This window comes from Pteronotus mesoamericanus, unplaced genomic scaffold, assembly GCF_021234165.1.
Source record: "Pteronotus mesoamericanus isolate MK-2021 breed Mesoamerican mustached bat unplaced genomic scaffold, CSHL_Meso_final contig_25, whole genome shotgun sequence".
Classification (NCBI taxonomy): domain Eukaryota; kingdom Metazoa; phylum Chordata; class Mammalia; order Chiroptera; family Mormoopidae; genus Pteronotus; species Pteronotus mesoamericanus.
In genome coordinates, this window is record NW_026555105.1 from 5,854,837 (window position 1) to 5,879,167 (window position 24,331).

The 24,331-nt window shown below is 47.1% G+C and overlaps 1 protein-coding gene across 2 annotated transcripts in view; it reads left to right on the top strand.

The window, feature by feature from the left end:
• Positions 1-13,621, top strand: part of ZFP64 (ZFP64 zinc finger protein) — a 61,795-nt gene extending 48,174 nt beyond the window's left edge. For both annotated transcript variants that reach the window (XM_054573365.1, XM_054573366.1), the window contains 3 exons: positions 11-73; positions 9,686-9,937; positions 12,912-13,621. In XM_054573365.1, coding sequence (XP_054429340.1) covers positions 11-73; positions 9,686-9,937; positions 12,912-13,621 — 1,025 coding nt within the window. The remainder of the gene's footprint in view (positions 1-10; positions 74-9,685; positions 9,938-12,911) is intronic.
• The last annotated feature ends 10,710 nt before the right edge of the window (positions 13,622-24,331 follow it).

Below are 24,331 nucleotides of genomic sequence, written 5' to 3' on the forward strand. Positions count from 1 at the left end.
TCTCTTCCAGGTTGCCACTTCAAAACTGTTCATGGCATGAAAGACTTGGACCGCCACCTACGAATCCACACGGGTAGGTGTTCATTGATTTGCTCAGGACTTCAGTGTTAAAAATCACCAACCAGCCAGGGAAAGGGGTCTGAATTAAGCACTAGGCATGTGGTGATGGGCAGGACAGGTAACAGTGTCTACCTCATGAACCATGGTCAAACAGGCAGAAATGGCAACTAACAGAGGTGAGGATGAAGTGCTAAAGAACCTGTATTAGAGGGATTTGCCCTAGGCTGCTCATGAGGGCTTTTCTGAAGAACAGCATCTTGAAGTATAAAAGATGGGAGAAAAGGAAGCAAGTCAGGCAGAGGTGAGCAGCAGGTGCAGAGGCTTGGGAGGCACAAAATTGGCCACGAGATGGTGCGCGAACTTGAGCACAGATCCTCCAGCCCTCGGCAAGCCCTCACGTTATTGCAGGTCCAGCCAACATCTTAATCTATAACCTAATGAGAAACCTTTATCCAGAACTGATCAGCGAGTCTGCTTCTCAGACATTTACTAAGATGATGTTTGTTGTTTTTCTCTTAAATAGGCGTGAGATGAAGTTGGAGAGGTGGTCCGAGGGAGGGCTGCTCGAGGCCTCTGGCTATAATAACCTTAGAGAAGAACAATAAGGTTGCTTCTTAAAGCTGCAACCAGCTGCCGAGAACATAGAGAAATAAGATATGCTAGAGGGGCCCTGGCTGGTGTGGCTCAGTGGATTGCATGCCGGCCTGCGAACCAAAGGGTCTCCAGTTCGATTCCCAGTCAGGGGGCATGCCTGGGTTGCAGACCTGGTCCCCAGTAGGGGGCGCATGAGAGGCAGCCACACATTGATGTTTCTCTCCCTCTCTTTCTCCTTCCCTTTCTAAAAATAAATAAATCTATTTAAAAAATAAAAAATGTAACACATCTATTTAAAAAAAAAAAAAGAAGATAGACTGGAGTGAAGGAACTTACTGGTCTACAGCCAAGGACTGTACGCCGTGGCCCAAGGTGTCATGCCCCTTTGCCTGCCTGTTGCTGGTGGCGGCGTTGGCCCTGCGGTTGCATTATGGAGCATTCGCTAGAGAAGTGGGATTGTGCACAAAGCCTGAGATTGACTGCCTGGCCCTTCGCAAAACTTTGCCAACCTTTGTCTCCAGTGTAGACCCTGTACTAGGCTCTAAGAATCAGGGTACGGGCCTGTCTGCTCCTACAGAAACCAAACTCGGTGGCTTAATCACGTCAGGTTATTTCTCCCAGGGACAGTTTAAGAAGCGGGCAGTCCGCAGCTGGTAGGCTGGCTCTGGGATCCTTAACGTAGCGCCTCACCTTCAGGTCCAGATTCTGTGACCAGCGGCAGTGGATCGGGAGGGGCTCCAGCCTCCCTCCCTCTTGCCCCAGAAGCCACAAGCCTTGTGACCAGTGAACTAGGAGCGGAACCTAGAACTGGCCAATTTTGCATGGGGGGTGGGGGAGAGGGCCGAGAGATGGTTTCAAGAAGGACAGCCACATGCCCAGCTCAAACTCTGCGGCTCTTTGATTAAGACAGCATTCTGGATGGGGGGCATCGTGCTGTGGAAAGGAGAGAACAAAGGGCCAATTTTTCCTGGGAAGGGTAGACCGTGAAAAGCCTCTTAGCAAAAGGAATGGTCGCTCCTCACCTTGGAAGACAAGGCTGCTGGGAAGACGATGTCAGTAAGAGCATGCGAATGGCAGGAGCCATTTGAAAACAATTAGACTCCTGAACATGGCAGGTCTAGGCAATCTGAGAATACCTACTGTGGAGCAGTTGTTCTCAACGGTGGCTGCGCTACCGCCATCTAGTGGGTGGGGGCCAAAAGTGCTGCCAGAATTCTACAGTGCCCAGGACAAGCACTTACAGGAAGAATTATCAGGCCCCAAATGCCAGGGTGACCTAGACAGAGAGGCAGTGGCTGGATTAACAATGATGTATTGGAGTTACACAGAACATGATGTGGGTACAGAAAATACAGGCAAGGCCCTGTCCTTGGTGGGTACCCTGAGGGAGGGTACCCACACCTTTAAAAGAGGGATACTTAGGTTCCTCCTTTGGGTCCAAGGCACCTGCTCCAGTTCTGAGTCCCTTAGCCAGTGAAAAGTAGGAGAGGGGCCTGGGGTCTCAGAGCATCTCTCCCTCAGGACATGACCCAGACGCAGTATCCCTTGTAATGAGTGAAATAGTGAGATCCAACTAATGGTGGCGTAACACCAAAGTGTTTCTACCCTGCGGTGGCTGGCCCATGGCTTCCGGGGCTCAGGCTCTTATTCTGTTGCTTTGACACCCCAAGGATGTAGCTCTCCCTGGCAAGGTCTGAGATGGCGTACTGGCACCCGTAAAGACACAGCCCAGACATTAGCACACATCACTCGGGTTAATGAAGTCTTGAGTCCATGTGGCCAAGTGCCCTGCTACAAAGAGAAGTTTCTCTTACCAGGAAAGAAGAGAACTGATACGTAGGCTAAATGGTGTCTCTGACCCAGCTGTGAGTGTGAGGCAGGGATGGCCATATATGTATGGGTGATTTTTTTTTTTAATCCTTACCTAAGTATATGTTTATTGATTTTCGAGAGAAAGATAAACATTGATGTGAGAGAGAAAAACACCAATCAGTTGCCCCCTCCCCCTGGCATGTACCCTGATTGAACCTGCAACCTAGGTATGCTCCTAACTGGAGATCGAACCCGCAGCCTTTTTGCTGTACAGAATGATGCTCCAATCAACTGAGCCCAGCCCTGACTGGGGTGGCTCAGTTGGGCGTCATCCCACAAAGCAAAAGATCTCCCATTTGATTCCTGGTCAGGGCACATTCCTGGGTTGCAAGAGGCAACCAATCGATGTTTCTCTTTCTTTCTCTCTCTTGTCCTTTCTCTCTCAAAGTAAATAAAATCTCTTAAAAAAAAAAAAAAAAAAGCCCAAATCTTTTGCCAAATAGGAAGAACACTGGTTCTCAAACCAGTATTTTGTTTTATCTGTACTTGTGGCATTAGCCATCTGAAACTTTAAAATATTTATTCATTTAAAAATAACAGTAAGCCCAAAGCCCAGTCTGTTAACATAACAGTTTTATAAAAAGCATTTTCCAGAGCAGAAAGTGGCATTGCTTATAACTTTGCAAATCTCTTATGTCTTGTTTCATAGCAGGCCGGATGCTCGCGGCTGGTTCTGTCCACAGTTGTCATGTGTTGTGTTAGTTGAAACCTGTGAAGAAAATCTGGCCTCCCATACAGGGTGAACAAAAATAGTTTACAGTTGTGAGTACGGGGAAAAGTTTATGCTTGTATTATTATTTACTAATTACCGTATTTTCCATACGAACAACTGTAAATCTACTTCTGCCCCACCCTGTATGCAGTTGGAAATGGAGGGGTATGTGGACAGCCTTTTCAGATAATTCTTTTTCTTTAGTACTATGCCACAACACAACAAATGGTAGATTCTTAAAGATTAGTTGCCAAGTAGAATCTGCAACCACGTATCCATAAGCTTCTCAAACTGTAAAGTTAGAATCCATTGGTCGGTTTTCAACTTTGAAGCTTTTACCCAGGTTTGATTTTTGACATGTCATGCACTGATCATTGGGAAACCGCTGGTTCACCAACTTATGTAATTCTTCTGCACTTCGTTATACCACAGGAAAAATCACTTCTGTTAATATTACCGATCAGACAAAACAAAAAAAATGCTAAGAACCAGGAAGCTGCAAGCAGATACATGTTTTGAAATCCTAACTTGCACATTTAGAGCTCAAACGTTATTGTTGCAATACTGGTCGCTTTCCTCGAAATGACAGGCTCGTGTAGTTCATTCTGCCAAATAGCAGATCTGGAAAAAAAATTAGTGTGTCCATTGTCCAATCAAAATGGCGCTGCCTGAATACGGTTGGGAGGCCACCTCCCCACCGCGCCCGCTCTCAGACGGCCAGTGTGTTGTGGGTTTCAGCAGAGGCATCCTTTGCATGCTTCCGTTTCATCACACAGGGTGTTGAAGAGGCTTATTCAGGGGGAGAGATTGAATCCCATAGTGAGTCTGGCTCCCGCTTCCCTGGGGGGCAGTGGCTTTGAAGGCCATGAGGGCTGAGGCACCAGCACGCCTGCCTGCACTTGCTCCTGCGTCAGGGAAAATGTTGACGGTGGAAAAGGCAAAGCCTGTCGTAATAGACGTGGGACAATGCTTTTGATCACAGACTCAACCAGAAGAGTCTCAAGGACTCCCAGGCGCTCCCAGACTGGACTTTGAGGACCAAAAAGGTCATGTGAGACAGGCAAATGTAGGAGTGGCTAACAGCAGGCGTCTGCGTGCCTAGATGCAGGCTTGCTGATGGCTTCCTCGGGGAGTGTTGGGAAATCAGGCCTTGAGCTTGGATTGACTCTTTATTATCTGTATTGTAATGTCATTGTAATGTTAGGGGATGTGGTGTGTATAAAAACATGTAATATGTTTATATCCTAAATGTGAGTCTGTCCTGGATGTGAAATAAAAACCTAAATTTTCAAATACACAATAGAAACAGGGAGGAGGAGCAGAATAGAAAATGTGTTCTGTTTTTTATCCAGGTAAAATCTTAAGCAAGGAAATACAGAAAAGTCGATGTAAACAGTAAAATATCTCTTAGGTTTAAAAACCATCAAATTTTTTGTAACTTTATATACATTGAATATACATTGCCCTTTTTTTTTTTTTTTTTTGCCTGCAGTTTATTTTGTTCATTAGTTTATTTTGTTGAATAGAGTCCACTTATAGGTGAGATCATATGGTATTTGTCTTTCATCAACTGGCCAATTTCACTTAGCTTAATATTCTCCAGTTCCATTCATGTAAATATACATTGCTCTTATACTCAAAGATGACTACATGGTATCGTTTGGAAGCTAACAATAACAGGAATGAGGGTTTTTGCCACCTCTGCTTCCACACCGCAATCCCACCTGCTCTCTGGAGACTAACATTCATACAGAAGAGAAAAGAAGGCGCAAAAGCAGCCCAGAAATCCTGGAGCGCAAAACCTTTGCTTAATCAGAAACTAGAGTACCACAAAGCTGTAATGCAAACAGTGTGAGTAACAGAACTTAGGAAATGTAGGGCAAACGTATGGTATAAGTAGACAACGAAAACCGCAAAGACGACAGATTAACGTGAATAAAGTTAAAACTTACAACAAGAGGCCACTAAGTTAAGACAACGGTCCCCCAAGAAGAAATCTGCAGCAAAGGGCAGAAGTGATCTTCGGCTCACATAAGCATTCCTACAAGTCAAAGGCGACCCAGTAGAAAAGAATATAAATACCCGTATTCACATGAGAAGCCCATGAGCAATAAAGGGAAAATACAACATAAATACTGTATTTTCTTCATCAGGCTGGCTGTAGCAACACAGTGACTTGCTCTGAACACCATGTCACCTGGCATTAAATCATCACCACGCCCCGCCTCCCCAATTCAGAGAATGTGGTTATGGGGAGAAACTTGATAGAGCACTAATAGAAGCAAAGCCACGTGAAGAAGTCAAGTGTTCTCTCTAGGCTCCTTGCTGTCCTCACTTACTCTAACAGTTGAAGTCTATTTCTTTTGGATTATCCCCTTTCTGTCTTCCCACTTGACCTTGGGTGCCTTGGTCTAGAGCCTCCAGGTCTGGGTTGAAGAGCAGCAGTAAGAACAAGCCATCCTTATCTTAGCCTTTGGAAGGAATGCTTTGGTGTCGCCATCTTTAATCAAGAATGATGGTTGAACTTCAGGTGTCTTGCTCCTTTGAAAATAGTCCCGTGGAATTTATCTAGCCTCGTAAAGGAGATTGACTTGCACATTGGTATTTTTAATACCGCTCTGTATAGTTTCATTTGGCGTTGATTTCCGAGGTAATCTCTCAGGAAGCGTGTCCAGGCGATTTTTTTTTTTTTTTTTTTTTTTTACATCTTTCCCTGTGCTATTCAAGTTATTGAATGTGGAAGCATTTCCAGGAAACTTGATGGAATGTGCCCTCAGTCCTCCCTCCACTTGTGACTTTTCTCAGAGGCCGGAGGGGTGCAGATTAGGCTGTGATGGCTGTTCTGCCCGTCCCACCGTCCCCGTCGGCCACAGCTCTGTGCCCGAGGGTGGAGCAGCCTGTCTGGAACACGTCAGATAAAGGCATTCTTGACCTTTTGTCTGCTGTGGGCTCCGGGCAATTTTGTGAAGACTACAGACCCCTCCCAGAATGTTTTTAAATATGGTAAAATCACATTAAAATCTGTATTTCAGAACAGTTGCTACCAAAATGCTAAATGTGTGGTATTTTAATATACTAAGCCCTGGCGATCCAAAGTGTGGAAAAGACCAGAAGTGTCAGCCTCCCCTGGGAGAATGTTAGAAATGCAGTGTCTCAGGCTTTACCCAGAAACTTGTGTTTTACTGTTTGTTTTTACAAGTTCAGCTTGAGAAATGGGGAGATAATGGTCCAAGGGTACAAACTTCTAGTTATAAGATGAAGTTCTAGGGATCTAAGGTGCAGGGTGGTATCTATAGTTAACAAGACTATGGTATGTGTTACATACTTGAAAGTTGCTAAGAGAGTAGATCTTAATGTTCTCCCCACCAAAGTAATTATCAGAGGTGATGGAGGTATTACCACAATAAGATTAATCATTTCTCCACATAGAGAGATACTAAATCATCACATCGTCTCCCTTAAACTTACACAAAGCTACATGTCAGTTATAGCTGAGAGCTGGGGCATTCTAAAGGCACCTTCCCCACCACCAGACAATTAGAATACATGGTAGTGGCGCTGAGAAGCCCGCGTGCAATGTGAGGATCTCATGGTTGGTCTACTGACCCCCTTCGTTGTCCACCCAGTGGTGAACGTAAATGACCCTTTGAGAACTGCAGCAAGTGCCATGTCGTGAACGTGGCTCATGTCTATTCATGAGTGTCTCAGGTACCATTAGTGTGATCTCGTGACCGCATTCAAAATGGGAGGAAATGTTCAATTCCAGTTACAGGTTTTAGAAACACAAAATGTAACCACGTCCCCTACTGGGTCTTTGACCCTCTGAAGTTTATCTACAAGTCCCGCAAGAAGAATCCCTGATCTGGAATGTTGCTGGTCATCTTGGGCAAGAGGAATGAGTGTGGCAGATGACACACTGGCCCGTAACAGCGCCGGCCTAACTGACTCACCAGTTTTGTGCGTGGTTCAGCGGGCAGAGCAAGTCACACGCCCACGCCTGCGGCCAGCGGGGCCAGGATCCTTCTGAGAAGAAGGGCAGCAATGCCTCGACAGTAAACAGCTCGCCTCGGGACACCTGTCCAGTCTAGCAGCTTTTCAAGTGGTCATTGATCCATTCGACTTTGTAATTTTATATCTTCCTGAGCCGTCATCCATGTTTGCGAGTCTTCTAAATTTACCGGGGTGAAGTTCTGCGTAATAGTTGTGGTTGACTTTGTCTCTCTGTAGTCCCCTTTCTCTTGGTAGTGTCTCTGCCCTCAGCCAGGTACAACTCGCTACCCCTCCCTCCACAAAGGGGCATTTTGCGATACCTGAAGACATATTTGACTCTCCGCTGGGGAGGGCAGTGCCACTGGCATCTAGCGGGGAGGGGTCGAGGATGCTGCTACAAAGTACAGGACGGCCCACAGCAAGGAAGCGCCTGGCCCCAAAGGACAACAGTGCAGAGAGTGACGACCCTGAGGGTTCTATGGGAGCCGCCTCTTTCCGGGCAAACATCCCCTTTTAACAACCAATTTTGGTTTTATTGATCAAGCGCTGTAATCTTCGCTTGCTCCTTCCGGTTCACTTGCTTTCAGTCTCTTAATGATTTTAAGTCTGTACACTTTCTGAAAAGCAGTGGGCTGCAGGCTTCGGTGCAGGCTCTTGCTGCGCATCTCTAGGAGCTTTGTAATCGGATGTGGGTTCTTGAACAGAAATTGTTTATAATGTGCCCCGCAACTTCCAAGCTGATCCTTTTTTGAAAACCTTTTGTGAGACCACGCTAGATTGATAGCCGTTGGATTCACGTCTACTTGGTGAGTTTTATCTCTTTAGTAAGAAATTTCTAATGGCTCTCATCACGATTCTTGATGTTCCTGCTTTCTTTGAGCATTTTCCCAGAATATTTTTCTACTATTTTGTACTCAGTTTTTACTTTGGTATCTTAGGTACATTAAGCTGATTTTTTTATATTTTTAACAGGGAAATGTAATCCACTTCTGTTTGTTGTACTTAGATTTAGTTTGATTTTTACTTAATTTTGTGTGCTGCTGCTGTTTTTAAATGTCGGTTCTCTCTTTAATGTCGGTTTGGAAGCAATACTTCCCACCTCGTTGATTTCTTATATCCTACATTTTAACCACTTCCTCTTTTTTTTTCCTGATGTCAGCTGTCAGCTGGTTTTTTCTTTTTCCATTGAAAGCTAGTTCAAGCATAGGATTCTATTTAAACAATTTCTACAGAACTTTACAGATTCTGTTCCATCTTGCTTACCACCCAGTGTTGTCTGAGAAGTTGTGTGCTGATCTGGGCACTTTTCTTTCCAAAAGCTTTAAGAGCTTACCACTCTGGGCTTCGAACTTGGCCACCCTGCCTCTAGATAAGACATTTTAAGACGTGGGGCTGTCTTTAGTGCTGAGAAACCATTATTTGCTCTGTTCTCTCCTGCACAATCTAGAACTAGCTTTCATGTCTTAACTTGTACCTTTCCTATTGTCCTTTCGGGCAGCCTTCTGGGACAATCTTTAGCTCTACCTTCTAAGTTTTTCTTTTTTTTTTAAAAACATCCTTTTTTGCCAGTCATCTAACTACAAGTTTTATTTTGACAGTCGAGGGAATGGAATTTACTGTGGAATGAAAACTGCTTTTATGACTCCAGCTTCTTGATTTGGGCATGCCCCCCAGAAAAGGTTGCTGAGACAGCATAGTGTAGCTGTTACACATACAGGTACTGGGGCCAAAATGCCTAGGTTCACATCCCAGCCTCAGCCACATCTGTGACCTTGGGCAGATTGATTTAGGCATGTCTTCCTGGTTCTGGGTTACCCCAAGCATCCGGGTCCTGGGTGGAATGACTTACATTTGGATGTGATCAGTCTGCAGGGGTTGAAGGGGAGGAAGGGAGCCCTCTATTTGGTAAAGATGTCCCAGGCATGGAGTTCTCTGTCTTCCAGGGCATCTCTGGCTACTTGGGGCTTTTGCTCTATTTCTCCAGTCTAAGCACCCTTGCTTCCCAATAGCTGGGGGCAAGGGAGCTCTGGGAGGGTAGGTACCACTGCTGCATGCAGGTTGGTGCAAGGAAGGGAGTCCTCCTGACCATTCTTCATGTGGTTCATCCGCTCGGGAGCCACAAACCTGTTGCAAGACCCCTAGACCTGCCACTTCTGCTCCCAAATACTAGTGACCACTCGCATTTTCCCAAATGGGTTTTGGCCGCTGCTTTTCTCCCCCAGTCTGGTTTTTATGTAATCTGTCCTTCAGGATTCTCTGTAATTTCTGAGCCATCAGTGAATGGCACAGCCTCTCACCTCCCAAAGCGATCATCTAGATTTAGGTGTCTGTGCCTGGGCGTTTGGGCAGCAGGAAGAGGCAACCCCCACGCACCCAGGCAACTGATTTGGTCAAATCTCTTTGTGGCCATCATGATACAGTGACCCGTAAAACCTTGGCTCTTTTATGTATTTGAAGGAGACAAACCTCACAAGTGTGAGTTCTGTGACAAGTGCTTCAGCCGGAAGGACAACCTGACCATGCACATGCGGTGCCACACCAGCGTGAAGCCCCACAAGTGCCACCTGTGCGACTATGCTGCCGTGGACAGCAGCAGCCTCAAGAAGCACCTGCGGATCCACTCCGATGAGCGGCCGTACAAGTGCCAGCTGTGCCCCTACGCCAGCCGCAACTCCAGCCAGCTCACCGTGCACCTGCGGTCCCACACAGGTAAGGCCCTGGCCCGGCAGCCGTGGCGCCTGACTTGCTCTCCAGTGCTTTAGCCTTCATCTACCTAAAACACAAGCAAGTTCAATCGCTCAGCGGTTAAGTAAAGAAATTTGGCATTTCTGGGGTGATCGTGAAGCTTGTGGGGTTTTCTTCGGCAGGGCAGCGGTTTTTAGTTACACGTGAGAATCTGACAGCTGCGGGCGAGCAGCCAGCGAGCACGGCAGTCAGGGCGCAAAGAGGTATCTGGAATAGTGTGACGTATAAAGTAGGCGTTTTGGTCATTTCACGCGAACTCTGATCGCATAGCTTAATTCTGAAACTTGTAGCAAAATCAGTTGGCTGTTACCACAGATCACAAACTTCTAGTTCTAGAAGTTAGACTTTGCAGAGAGCCTTTCCTTCCCTTCTTTGTGAGTCCCCATTGAAATACTGCTCGATCGGTCAATCAACAGACCCAACCAACCCAGCATGGTGCAGAGCAATGGGGGTTGGGAGGCTCATGAGGCGGTTCATAAAGTGAGAATTTTCAGTGTCTTCATGTAAGATGGCAAACAGAAGGAGAGATGCTGACAGACATCTAAAACTGAGTAAAGAAAGCTGTCCTGACAGACAAGTGGGCGGCAGCCAGACAGCTGGGAGCCAGTCTGTCCAGCCAGTGTCTGGTTGTCCTGAGAGTATTGGCTTGGAACTGGCGTGTAGTCTGCCAAGGCCACCGAGCTCAGGGAAGCTGAAGCCTATTGGCACAATGGCCCAAACTACCAAGTAGGTGACACCTAGGGTCACCTGTGTCTGGTCCTACTTGTGTTTAGAGTATCTAAACAAAGTATCAACTATGGATTATAAGTCATTTATGGAAAACGATGGTATAAAAAGCACCAAGTCTAACAAATAACTTATCCTGGGGCCAACAGAGTACTTGGGTGATAGACAAGAATTTGTCGATTCTAATTGGTAACTACCCACTGACAGAAATGTTGCATCTAAGAAGAATTCTGTAAAAAGGGTAGTAAGAACAAGGAGGTGTGAATTAAAACTAGGATTGTTGGCTATAAAGTTAAAAAATCCCGGAGATCAGGGGGGAAAAAATTGAGTTGGAGAACTGAGAAAAAATAAGAAGCTGGATGTCTGATTGCTGACTAGTTCTAGGAAGAAAAGAAAATGGAAGTGAGGAAATGAGAAAAGGGGTTTCACAATTCTAAGGGGACACAGGACTGAAGGGGGCTCCCGAGGTGCCCAGCAGAGCCAAGGCAAGTCGCTGGAACAAGCCACGCCTGGAAGGACTTCTCAGCAATAGAAGTGGCTTTTAGGAGGCAGTAGAGCAGTGCCTTCCAAATTGGAAAGTCATTTTGAACGTAGAATTTTTACCCCGCCAGACTATTTCAAGTATGAAAGCAGAATAGACAGAGGTGTATGCAAGGTCTCGGGATTTGCCTCTAAGCTACCATTCTAGTGGAAGGTACTGGAAGCTAAACTCTAGCAAAACAAGGGAGAAAACATTTCGCATGAGGTATTTGATACGTGAGTATCTGCATATAGCTAACTGGGATTGCGGTAAAGGGAGATAGCAGGGTAATGCTCGTGTAGGAGGTTAAGAGAACAGAATTAGCAAGTCTGAAACTCAGGAAATCCATTAGAAATTCCGGGTAAATGCTTACATAATTCAGAAGCTAGACGGCCTGAGATCATCATGAGATTCTTTTTTCTCGAGAAATGCACAGTCTAGTCAAGAGGCATGCATGATAAAGTGTGACCCAAAATGAGCCTGTAGGTTCAATTCGACCTTGATGCTAGCGACACTTAACACCTGGCCCAGCGCTGACAGTGACCCGGAAACAGGGTGGGCATGATCCAGGCGCAGGAGCTGGCTCTAACGAACATCATAATCTGGTCGTGAGATAGACCGACTTCCACAGCAGGTCCTCGAATAACACTGTTTCATTCAACGTTGTTTCATTGCGAGGTGGATGGGCGTGGAACCCGTATTGATGTCGCTGAGCCAATGGTGGAATTGGTTTCATTAGACATCATTCCACTTAAAGTCAAAGAACCCACTGACAACGTTGTGAGAGGACTGAGTGGAGCTTGACTCTCACGTTGAGAACAACTAGGTAAAGCATGAGAAGTCCCAGGTCAGAATGTAAGTGTTACTGAACTTAAAATGTAAAAACGAAGCTTTTAGGCTGATGGACTAAAAGTTGTGAGGCTGTTACTCAATTTAGAAGGCAAGGCTGGAGGAGTAAAACCACAGCCAGCCAGACAGGAGTCTGCGGGGGGCCACACACACGTACAGTGAGTGAGTCTCATTTGGCCTGTGTCACTGCCGGTGCCGTTTGTAAAGTAACAACCTCCAGAACAGAAAACCCTTAGTGCCTCCAGGGGCGCGGAGGAGGCTATGGCTTTTTGGTATTTGTCCCCTGCTGACATAAATTTGTTACTTTTATAAACACAATTCAGTCTTGTAGTTGCGAAACTGAAACTTTCACTAGTAACATCAGGCAATTAACTGATGCAATATAGCTTAAACACTTAGAGGAAGCATGTTTCTAAGTCTCAGCTGGATTTGGAACAGTTGTTTGTAACAGCGTATGCACCTCTTCCCTCTTCCATGTTCAGTTTTGGGGTATCAGGTTAAATGAGAGTTTAGAAGCCAAACTGAAGTGACCTCGTGAAGAGTATGGACTTGGATGCCGTGATGCCTGGGTTCAGTCCCTGCTATTTGGGTCCGTAACTTGACCTCCCTGAGCCTCTGTTACCCCTCTGTAAAATGGGGGGTAATAGGACCCACTCACAGGACTGCTGTGAGGATTCAGCGAGTTAATACTGTACGTGGTGAATGGTGTTATTAGGAGGCCACAGGTAGCTGGAGTTCAGAAGACCCAACTGTGTGGCTTTGCGGCCAAGTGTTCTGACGCATGTTTGGGGGGAGCTCTGTTTTGCCTGCCTGCTCTAATGGAAACACACCTTCCGTTGCTAGGGGACACCCCCTTCCAGTGCTGGCTCTGTAGCGCCAAGTTCAAAATCAGCTCGGACTTGAAAAGGCACATGATCGTGCACTCGGGGGAGAAGCCTTTCAAGTGTGAGTTCTGCGACGTCCGCTGCACCATGAAAGCGAACCTCAAGTCGCACATCCGCATCAAGCACACCTTCAAGTGCCTGCACTGCGCCTTCCAGGGCCGGGACCGGGCGGACCTCCTGGAGCACAGCCGGCTGCACCAGGCCGACCACCCCGAGAAGTGCCCCGAGTGCAGCTACTCCTGCTCCAGCGCGGCCGCCCTGCGCGTGCACAGCAGGGTCCACTGCAAGGACCGCCCCTTCAAGTGCGACTTCTGCAGCTTTGACACAAAGCGGCCCAGCAGCCTGGCCAAGCACATTGACAAGGTCCACCGGGACGAGGCCAGAACGGAGAACCGCGTCCCACAGGGCAGGGAAGGGCCCCGGGATGGCAGCTCTCCGCACGTGGCCAAAATAGTGACCCAGAGGGCCTTCCGCTGTGAGACCTGCGGGGCCGCCTTCGTCAGGGACGACTCTCTGAGATGCCACATGAAGCAGCACAGCGACCACGGTGACAGCAAGAACTCGGACTTGGTCACCTTCCCGCCTGAAAGCGGTGCCTCGGGGCAGCTCGGCACCCCGGCCTCCGCGGGGCCGCTGGACACCTCCCTGGAGCCCAGCCAGCGCCTCTAACTGACGCAGAGCGGGTGGCGAGCCGTCTGGAATTCCAGGCAAGTGCTGTTGCCCAGCCCCGTAGGCGAGGCCATCAAGCCGGACTTGAGCCACCAGCCCCAGGGCACGGCTGCCGGCAACTTCATAGGCCTCCAGAGGCCACGGCTGCCGTCACTGTGGAGGCGCCGCCCCGCGTTGCTGTCTTCTCTCCCCGAGAGTCGCCTAAGCCAGTTGACCTGTTGTTCCAAAGCTGGGGTCCACCGAGCACCGCTCTCTACACAGTAGGGACGGCTTCTTCGTGACGGATTCCAATTCTAAGACTGGTGCACCTCTGATGCAACTATTAAACTAGTTAGGAAACTAGTTTACTGCTCTAACTACTCATTAGATCAGTAAAACTCAACCGCTCTGTATAGTGGGAAAGGTTAAGATGAGGCTGGGTCCCGGGAAAGGTCTAGTTCCTGACCAGGGTGGGAGTTATAAGGGCGTTCGCCTTACATGTTTTTGTGTGGTTCTTTTTATCGGTTGTCTCATAACAAAAAGGCAGACTCGTCTGCAGAAGGATGCGAGAGGAGCCGTCGTTTTCTCCCACAGACAGGTAGTGGTGCGCTCTTCCCCGTCCCCTCCCTCCCCTTCACCCACCATGACCACACGCAGGACTTCTCCGTGTCGCGTGACAGGAAATGCAGCTGGATCTGTAGGTGGCAGCAAAGATCAAGCTAACGCGAGCTCAGCCTGTCACTGGGCCGCCATGAAATTCAAGATGCGTGTACTTGTATTCCTAAAGAAAGACTAGGGGCCCATGCGGCCCAGGGCTTGGTCCCGGGACACGCCATGTGTGGGACAGCCTGAGACGAGCGTCGTTCGTCACAGTGAGCACGTGGTCTTCACGTCATTCATCACAGTGAGCACGTGGTGGTTACTGAACCAACAAACAAGCGAAAATCCAAACCTCTTGTAAATGCGCATTGGACTCGACTTAGGAAGCTATGGAACACCAGTGGCTTTGTAATTGGTCCAGAGTGGCTTTGTTTGTTCTCCTTTGGCGTCTTTTCTTCAAATACAGTCTCTGTTTAATACAAAGTCTTGTGTCTCCCTCATCAAGGCAAAAATCTGTGCTCTTAAAACAGCTTCAATAGATCCGCTGGTTTTGGTAAACTAGGATAAAGGATGTGAAAACAAATTTTTATAGATTGTATACAGGGGAATATTTCCCTTATGAATAGCAAGGGATACGTAGCTGCTTCTGTTAGGAATGTTGTTTGAACAAATCTGTTGCCATTGAAGTCTACATCAGGCAGGTGATGCACACTGTTGGATCCCTTTGTTGTAAGGAGGAAGGATGAAAATGAGAAGACCCTCAGCCCCCATATTAGAATTAATCGCTGCTCTGCTTTGGAACTGTTGTTTCTGATGGCTCCAAAAAGTGTTCGGTTACTGAACGCCGGCGCGTTGTCACCTTTGTGCTCCTTGCCACGAGTCTTATCTGTGTGTCTGTCCTAATAGCAGGAGGCTTGTTGACCTTTCAAGTGGGGACCCAGAGATCAGAATCATATAAACATTCCTCCTACTTCCGGTGTTGTAGCTCTTCAGATAAACAGGAAGGACATCAGCCCTTTTAGAAGGCGCTTTTTTTTTTTTCTTCCCCAATAGCTGTATGGACTTCAGGGGTCTTATGTCTACCCCAGAGTCACCTGGTAAATCTGGGTTCCCAGTGGAGCGGGGTTAGGAGGACGTTTTGGACCAGGCTGTAAATACCCAAGGCATTGTGGGGCCAGGAGGTCTCTTTGGGGACTGAGCCCTGTAGTAGGCGATAAAAAGAATGCGCGGGCCTCTGTTCTAATAAAACTTTATAGAACAGTGCAGGAAGTGGGAGAGTAAACTGGCCAACCCTGCTAGGATGAGACTGAAGAGAGGCAGATTATCCCCCAAAAGACGGGAACAGCCGTAGTGGCTCAGGGCCTGGCCAGCAGGCTGCTAAGCGAAGTTCCTCTCCCCGCCTCCGTGTGCAGGGCTGGCGTGGGTCTGCAAGGGGAAGCTGATCGGTGAGAGTGTTCGCGGTTTGACTTCACTTGGACCAGGGGTGAGTGGACGTTTTCAGTAAAGGGCCAGGTGGTAAATATTTGGGGCTTTGCTGGCCCTCGTCTTCATGGAAGCTGCTCAAGTCGGTTCCCCTGGGCTGCTGTAGCACATTCGCTCAGCTCTGCCATTGCAACGGAAGCAGCCATGCATGAGAGTTAAGCAAATGGATAGAGCTGTGTGCCAATAAAACTTTATTTTAAAAAAGCAGGCCGTGATTCGGAGAGGGGTGGTTGACTGACCCTGAGCTGGGCGGTCGGCGTGCAGGGAGAATTGCTAGGAAAGCTGCCTTTCCTGGGCTCCCTTGGAGGAGGGTGCTGCGCCGTGCAGGAGACAGGTGAGTTCCCGGTGGGTGGGCACTGGGACGAACTGGGTCCTTTCGCTCCTGATTCAGATCAGCTGTAAAGTCTGCAGGGAAGAGTCCAAACCTCAGGCGTCCTCTTGCTTGCCTCTGCTTAAGGTGTCTTGCTGCCTGCTAAGTGCTCTAAAACATGAAGCTCTTGTTTGTCCTTGCATTCAATTTCTTCCTTAAAGAAAAAGGATGAGCCCTGGCCAGGCAATTCAGCTGGTTTAGACTGTCAACCATGATACCCCAGGGTTGGGGGTTCGATCCCCAGTCAGGGCATTTACAGGAGTCAACCAGTGAATGCATCCATGAATGGTGGAACAACAAATCGATGTTGCGCGGGCGCTCTCTCTCTCTCCCTCTCTCTCTCTCTCTCTCTCTCTCTCTCTCTCTCTCTCTCAACTCAATAAATAAAAATTTTTTAAACTGATCCGTAAACCTAGAATTCTATACCCATCGAAAATATTAAACAAAAGAGAGGAAGGATGAGCCCCCGTGCCGTTACCATGGTGACTTGTGTCCTCACTCTGAGCCAGGCACTATGCTGAGAACATTACCTGTGTCCCTCACCACCTCCCAGGTGCCATCCCGAGCTGGGACCAGGAGGTGCATGAGGCACTAGCTCAGGGCACCAGAAACTCAATAACCAAGGAATAATATTTCAATGCAGTATTTATTTATTTTTTAGAGGGGAAGGGAGGGAGAGAAACACCGGTCGGCTGCCTCCTGCACTTTGGTGGCCGGCTCACAACCTAGGCATGTGCCCTGACCAGGAACTGAACCGGTGACCTTTCGGTTTGCAGGCCAGCACTCAGTCCACTGAGCCACACCAGCCAGGGCTCAATATAGTATTTTTTTTTAATTGGCCAGCTATGACCCACAGGTCAGCCACTTTGCTTTTGTAAACACATTTTTTTAGAAGTTGGACTGGGAGTTCGGGCAGAGCCAGGCAAGGACAGAGTTGGAGCCTCTAATTAAAATTCTGACCCTTTGTTCATTGTGGACTTTTTTCCCCCCCTTACATTTGGATTTTAGAAAATGGCATTAAAACATTCACCTCGAGCCCCGAGATTTTCGACAGCACTTGATATCTGCACCCGAGGGTGTTGCCTCGCCCACCCTACCCTGGTTCCTCCTCCTCTTCAGGTTTGGAAACAAGCTCAGAGGCAAAGAAACGACCTAGAACAGAGTGGGTTTCGGCCCCAGGCACTGTTGCTCCAGATTCTGTAACTCAGGGGCTAGGCTGGGTCTCCAGTAAAGAAATACTTTGTTGGAGTGATGAACGCATCTGAGCAGGGTGATGGCAGAACTGTGGAAACAAAAGTAACAACGCACAACAGCTTTTGTTTAAGTCAGTGAAGGGGCTGAGGAGACAGGAGGTGAGGAAACCCTGCCTCTGGGAATAACTGGCTGGCATCTGGCTGAAGATTTTACTTCAGATTCTCAGTTTTTGCTCATCTGTAAAATGGGCCTCTTTCAGACATTTGGCGTAATGATGAAAGCAACTGGTTTGGACTTACCTGTGTGTCCTTTTCTCATTTCTTGTTTTGTTTGGGGGGAGGGTGGGTGGGAAAGGACCAAGAACTAGCTCTGCTACCTCCTGACATCAGGGATCAGGGTTTCTATCTCCCATTTCCCACCCACATCTTCAACTGGTGCCCCAGGGTGGTGGCAATTTAAGCTCCAGCCATGGGGGAAGGTGGCCACGCCCCCTCCCTCTAACACGGGGGAAGGGAAGTTGCCTAGGAACTGCTCACTGCGAACCCCTCCCCGACCTGGCCGGTCACAGGGCTTCCCTGCAGCAAAGGGTGCTGGGAAATGGTTGCTCGGGAGAGCTGCATGGGGTTAAAAGGCTGGGTCCTAGGTGGCCTCTGCCTCGGAGCCTGGCTGCCCACGCAGGTTGGGTGCGCCTTTTCCATGAAACACCTGGGACAGCTCCTGAACAGCCCGGGTGCTCCTTACACGAGCATTTCTGTTTTGTCGGGGTTTCCCGGGGGCTACCTCTGTTCCCCCTTTGAGGACACTGGTCCCTGGCACTCTTCCAAGGTGTTCTGTCACTCAAGTCCCGTGGGTCTCAACGGTGGCTGCAGGCTGTGGTCACCGGGGAAGCTCTTATCTATTCGGAGTGTCCTTCTGCAGGGAGAGGCCTGGGCATCGGCACTTCCCGAAGTTTTGCAGGTGGTTCTAAGGTGCGCCCAGGTGGGAGCAGCCACTCCAGTCGAAGGAGCAGGGCTGTCTTCACGGACAGGTCACCTGTGCTGCCACAAAGGGCTCTGCACTTGGTGGCACGCTCTGCTGTCCTGAAATTCCTGGTTTTTATTTGTTGATTTTAGAAAGAGAAAGGAAGTGGGTGGGGGGAGAGAGCGTTCCACCCATCCATGCATTCATTGCTTGCTTTTTGCCTGTGCCCTGACCAGAGAGCGAACCCACAACCTTGGCATAGTGGGAAGACGCTCCACCCCACTGAGCTACCCAGCCAGAGCCTTGAAATTCTTAATTTTTGAGCAAGGGGCCCTGCGAATTATGTAGCCAGCCTTAGAGCATGTGCCTACGAAGGAAGTCTGTCTCTGTCCGCGGTACAGAAAAGGCCTCAGCCCCTGAAAGCAGGGCTCCTGGCGGGGGTTGGGCCCCGGACAGAAGGAACAGCAGTGAACAACTGACCGTAATGGTCAAGCATTTCCTGCGCAATTCTATTCAGACCTCACAGCAAAAGGCATTCGCCTTCGTCCTCATGAGGGAAAACTGATCTTAGAAAAGTTACCATTCTCAGTGCAGCCAGTACAAAGCGTCTAACCCAGGCGAGCCGCGCTCCGGGGCCTGTGCGGTGTTTGCAGGCTACCTGCCCACTAACTCCGCCTGGGTCGGCCTCCACCGGCAGAGGGGCGAGGGAGTCAGGGATGGGACCTTGTGAGTTCTAACTGTTGACACGAAAACAGGACAAGACCTTTTGCAAGAATGGTGAGGTCTGTGCTTGAGGGGGAAAAATAACGGCAAATACAGGTATTGTTGGATGATTGGGAAAACATCCCTAGGCTGTCCAGCCGGGTGCTGGGGCGAGTGCGCCCAACGTCACATCCCCCAGCACGGACAGGCTGCAGAATGGCAGGGTAGGTTTCGCCTCAGTGGCAATCTATATGGTGACGGCACTTGAACTCACGCGAGCAGAAATGGCCACTTGAGCTCATGCAGTCACGCTCAGGAGACACAGGACGTGCACCCTGACTGGCTTCTATTTTAATAGCGAAGAAATGGAGGTTAAACAGTCCAGCACCTTGTCAGGATTAGAGCCAGTGTCTGAGGCCTCCAAGTGGAACTCCTTCTAGTACCTAATACCACCTGCCTTAAACCTGGAGTTCATTGTTTTTGCGTCATGAAGCCCTCTGTGAACCTAGTGAAGTCTGAGCCTCCTCTCAAAGTGATGTTTAAAAAAAATAAAACAAAATGCATAGATTGGCAAAAGGAAACAATTAGATTGAAGTACTTCTCAAAATTTTAATTGCTACGCGTATCCTGTTAGCAGATTAAATAAGCTCCAGCAGTACATTTAGTAACTTTTCTTATTTTGAAATAGCAGTTAGCACAAATGGCATTTTGAGATCTGTATAAGAACCATATTACTATATGGAAATGTCTGATTTGTTGACTAAGTCACAGGTTCTGCTAATGCTGCTCTGGTTTGGTGCCCACCCCTGGAACTGACAGAATTGCTCGGGTTCAGCTAGAGGCTGGTGAAATAGAGATTTCCTTCTCTTTCCCATCCAAGCCACGGCTGGTCTAAATTCCATCCACGGTCCCCCAACCCCTATGTTAGGACCTCCAATGCTAAAGGAATTTCTAGAGTCTGGTTTTCTTGGTAAACTTTGAACTTGAAGTTGCTTCCATCATAATTAGATCAAGTAGCACCAGCATTTGAATACCTATCCCCCCACCAAAAAACAAAAACAAAAACAAAAAAAAACCCACATAAATCTTGCCCCGGGAGGGACTCACCCAACAGGGCTCTTTGTAATACCTGTGGACAGCCTGTTCCTCATAAACTGTTCTTAAGATGGCTCAAACCTCGCACATTAGCCTGAGGGACTTCGGCTGTTGGAAAACACGCTGTACGGTCAGTTCTGACGTTCTCAAGGAAGTGGACGTACTCATGTTCTCTTAACACTGAGTGATACATTTCTTGAAAGTTCACAAAGGCTTATTCCAAACACCACCTCCTAACCTGCCCCAGCCAGGACGACTGCCTCTTCTTTTCCAAAGCAGATGATAGCTCTCTTTAAGTTCTCCTTTGGGATTTGTCTGTAGTTGTCTGCCCCCCACCCCCTCCAGTGGTAAACTCCATGGGGAATACAGACTCTGTGCCGCTCAGTCTGGGCTTCCGTTCCACGGCGTTCAGTCTCGGGCGTACAGTCTCTTCCCAATTTGTGGGAGACATAAATGTGATAGATGTTACAATCAGGAACTTTGCAGCTTTGCCTCTGGTGTCTCTGTGGTTTTGTGGCTTGAGGTCACGAAACCCTATCGGTGCCAAGTGGCTGTGGGTAGTAGGTTTGATAAGACATCTGGTAAGAACTGTCAATATTTTAAAATAGCTTTGTTTGCTCTTGCCGGTGTGGCTCGGCTGGTTGGAGCATCATCCAGTAAACCAAAATGTCCCTGGCTCATTTCCCCATCAGGGCACATGCCTGGGTTGTGAGTTTGATCCCCAGCCGTGGTGCGTACAAGAGGTAACCAACTGACATTTCCTTCTCTCCTCCTCCTCTCCCTTCTCTCTAAAAGAAAAAAGAAAAAAAAATTCAATGGGCATGTCCTCAAGTGAGGATTTAAAAAAAATAGCTTTGCTTTCTTCTTACAAAAACGATATTTGGTAACGGGAGGAAAGGTAGAAATGCAACATAAAAATTAAAAACCTGTAACCCCGTCACTGCAACAGCCTGAGCTTGGGGGCACCTCCCGCCCAAAGGCAGGTAAGGAGCGCTCCCTGTTGCGCATGCCGTCAGGGAAGCCTTGTGTGGGGTCAGGGCGCCCTCCATGTTTCCTGAAGGGGAACTTGGAGGATAGCCTGGTGTTTAAGAGCCCAAAGACTACAGCCAGGATGCCTGTCTGCCTTCTGGCTCTGTCGTTGTGTTTGTGTTTGCTTGCGACTTTGGTCGCATCACTGAAGAGCTCTGTGCCTTGTTTTTTCTAATCTATACAATGGAGATAATCGTCATGGCTACTTCACAGAACTGTTAAATAAGAGCTCGGACAGTGTCTGGCAAATAAGCCCCAGATCAAGAGATAGCTAATGAGAATTTGTATTTTTAAATGAGTAGTTAATAATTGCAGACAGTTCTCAATTACCCATGCCTACCGGGATGTGGGGGAGTTTCCCTAATCCTCAAGTCATTCATGTGTGACTTTGTGATTATTAGGTTATTACATAATTTTTGCATAATATTTACTTCATTAATAGTAATTTCTGATGCTCAAACTTCAATTAGGACAAAGCTACGCATATCTTAGGACAAACTTTAATCCCCTTTGGTCAAGTAAAAAAATGCTTGTACTTTGAAAATAAATGGACAGGACAGAAATAAGTGAACACAGTGGAATAAAAATTATCTATTCCTTGTAAACAAAACTTAATTCCACAGCCAGAGATGGAGGAAGAGACGGGAAGGGGAGGGTGCAGGGGTATAGTGCTCTGCTAGAGGGAGACTTATTGGAGAGCAATTTAGAGATATGACCAAAATATAAACTGTAAATACCCTTTGATGCATCGATTCTCTGTGTGGGAATCTCTCCCATGGAATTAATTTGAATTAGTATGCAAATGAATATGTACAAGGATGTTCAGAGAGCCCTGTCCATGAGAGCAGTTAGCGGCATTCAGCCCAAGTCTCCGCCCTGGCCAAACTCACGGTGACCACACACATCTCAAAAACACAAAAGCCATGGTTGACCCTCAGGTGTTGCTATGGAGAGTGGTTGAAGGTCAGTTATTAAATAAGCAAAAAGCAAGTTGCACCCTCGCCAGTGGGACTCAGTTTGGAACGCCATCCAGGAAACGGAAAGGTCACAGGTTCCATTCCTAGGCAGGGCACAGGCCTAGGTTGTGGTTTGGTCCCCTGTCGGGGCAGGGACATGTGAGAGTCAACCAATCAATATTTCTCACACTGATGTTTCTCCCTCTCCTCTCCCGCCCTCCCTCCCCCTCTCTCTAGAATCAATAAGCATATCTGGGGGTGAGGATAAAAAATGGAAAAAAAAAAAACCCCAAGTTGCATTGCGCTGTGCAGTATGGTCTCGCTGGAGTTTAAAAACGAAGGCGTATGCGTGGATATTGTCTCAAAGGGTATGAAGTAACTTGGGCGGTGGCTCTTTCTGGTAAGTGAAGGAAAAATGGAGAGTCGAGGAACGCTTTTATTACTTTAGGACCTTTCTGTTCTGTTAGGCTTTTTATTGTACAACAAGCCCATATTAAGTAGATGATAAAAATAACTTTAAATTTACTTCCCAGATTCTCCCTCACTCTGCCAGTTTGTTCACGTTGATAGCCATGTTTTAAATATACATGATACGTAAATTTAAAAATCCTTGGAATTTAAAAACTCTATGAACACCTCTCTTATTTTACATCTATGCTCTGCTTCTTCGTTTGTCTCCCACCTGTATATTCTAACCTCATTTTCTGCCAGTCTCTGGAAAGCCCTGGGGTAGCAAACTGAGGCAAGTTCTTTTTAAGGCAATTTGCGAATTGCACAGAACCTCTTCTTTTTAAACAGGAGCCTGGAAGAGTTGGTTGCCTTCATTCTTTTCTTTGTTATCCTCCGGGATTCCAACTTCAGGATGAAATCGGAGTTTATTCAGTTAGCGCAGTAGGCATTCGGCAGCTGAACTTGTTTTCTCTCTCTCTCTTTTAAGATTTTATTTATTTTTAGAGAGAGGGAAGGTAGGGAGAAAGAAAGGGAGAGAAACATCCATGTGAGAGAGAAATGCAGATTAGCTGCCCCTCACTCAGCCCCCCACGGAGGACCTGGCCTGCAACCCAGGCGTGTGCCCTGACTGGGAATCAAACCAACAACCTGTCAGTTTGCAGGCCGGCACTCAGTCCACTGAACCCCACCAGCCAGGGCTGAACTTGATTCTGTAAAAAGAAAATATGGAATGGATAGCTTCCCTCATTCCATCTATAACTTACCTCCCATTCTGGTGCTTTTCTTCAATAAAATATTCCCAAAGAACATTACCGCATCTTCTAAGAACAAGTAGTACTGTACTAGGAGACAGTACAACGTATCATTGATATTTTCACACCAAAAGAAAATACTGATCTTAATTTCAAAAAGCTTTTGCAATACAGTCATATTTATCATATGTTAAATTCATGCTTGTAGAAAATTTGGAAAATGCAAAATAATGCAGAAAAGTAAAATTACCTATAATGTAGTCCCAAACCCACAGGCAATGGTTGCTAATGTTTTCCTCTATAGTCTTTTGCTCAGCTTAGTATGTTTTTATATCGTTGTCCGACGCATGTTAATGTGTGCACTTTGAAACCTAATGTGTCGTTTCTTACCATTACTCTCAGTGGACATTTGGGTTTCTTCTAATTATTTATCATTTAAAATGCTACATTTGTCATCTTAATGCATAAATCTTTTTCCGCATGTAGGATTATTTTCTTCCAATAGGTTCCCAGAAATCGAATTACTGGGTCAAAGGTTATGAACATTTTTAAGGCTCTTACTGAATGTTGCCAAATTGCTTTCCACAAAGGTTAAACCAGTTTACACTCATGAGCAATGCTGAAAGGCCAAGTTCACTGCCCCCTTCTTCAAAATTAGGTGTTATTATTAAGTACTGTACTAACTTGGATGAACTGCTTATCATTATTACTTTGGGAACTTTTAATAGCATTAGTAGAGGAGCTTTCAAAAACCCACACATGATCATATGTTTGTGTAGTTTAAGTGATGTATCATATAGTACACAAAAGAATGGCAAAAAAAAGATAAAGAAAAAAAAACAACCAAGGACTACCAGCATGCTGATGACCAGGTGTCAATATGCAAATATAAACCCCACCAACCTCTTCACCCAGCAGCAGAGGAGGCAGCAGAGGACACACTGTGGAGACAATAAAATCATTTGAAATTTCACGACTTTGTTTAACACATAATTGCAGTAACCAGCAAAAAGGGAAATTATTAAAAACCTGGCCTTTTTGCCCCAAGAATGTTGGGAGTTTATCCCGAGTGCCTTGACTTGCTTCATCAATATTCGATGCCATTTGTGTGTAAATCCCAAGGCTCAGCAAGTGCTGTGAC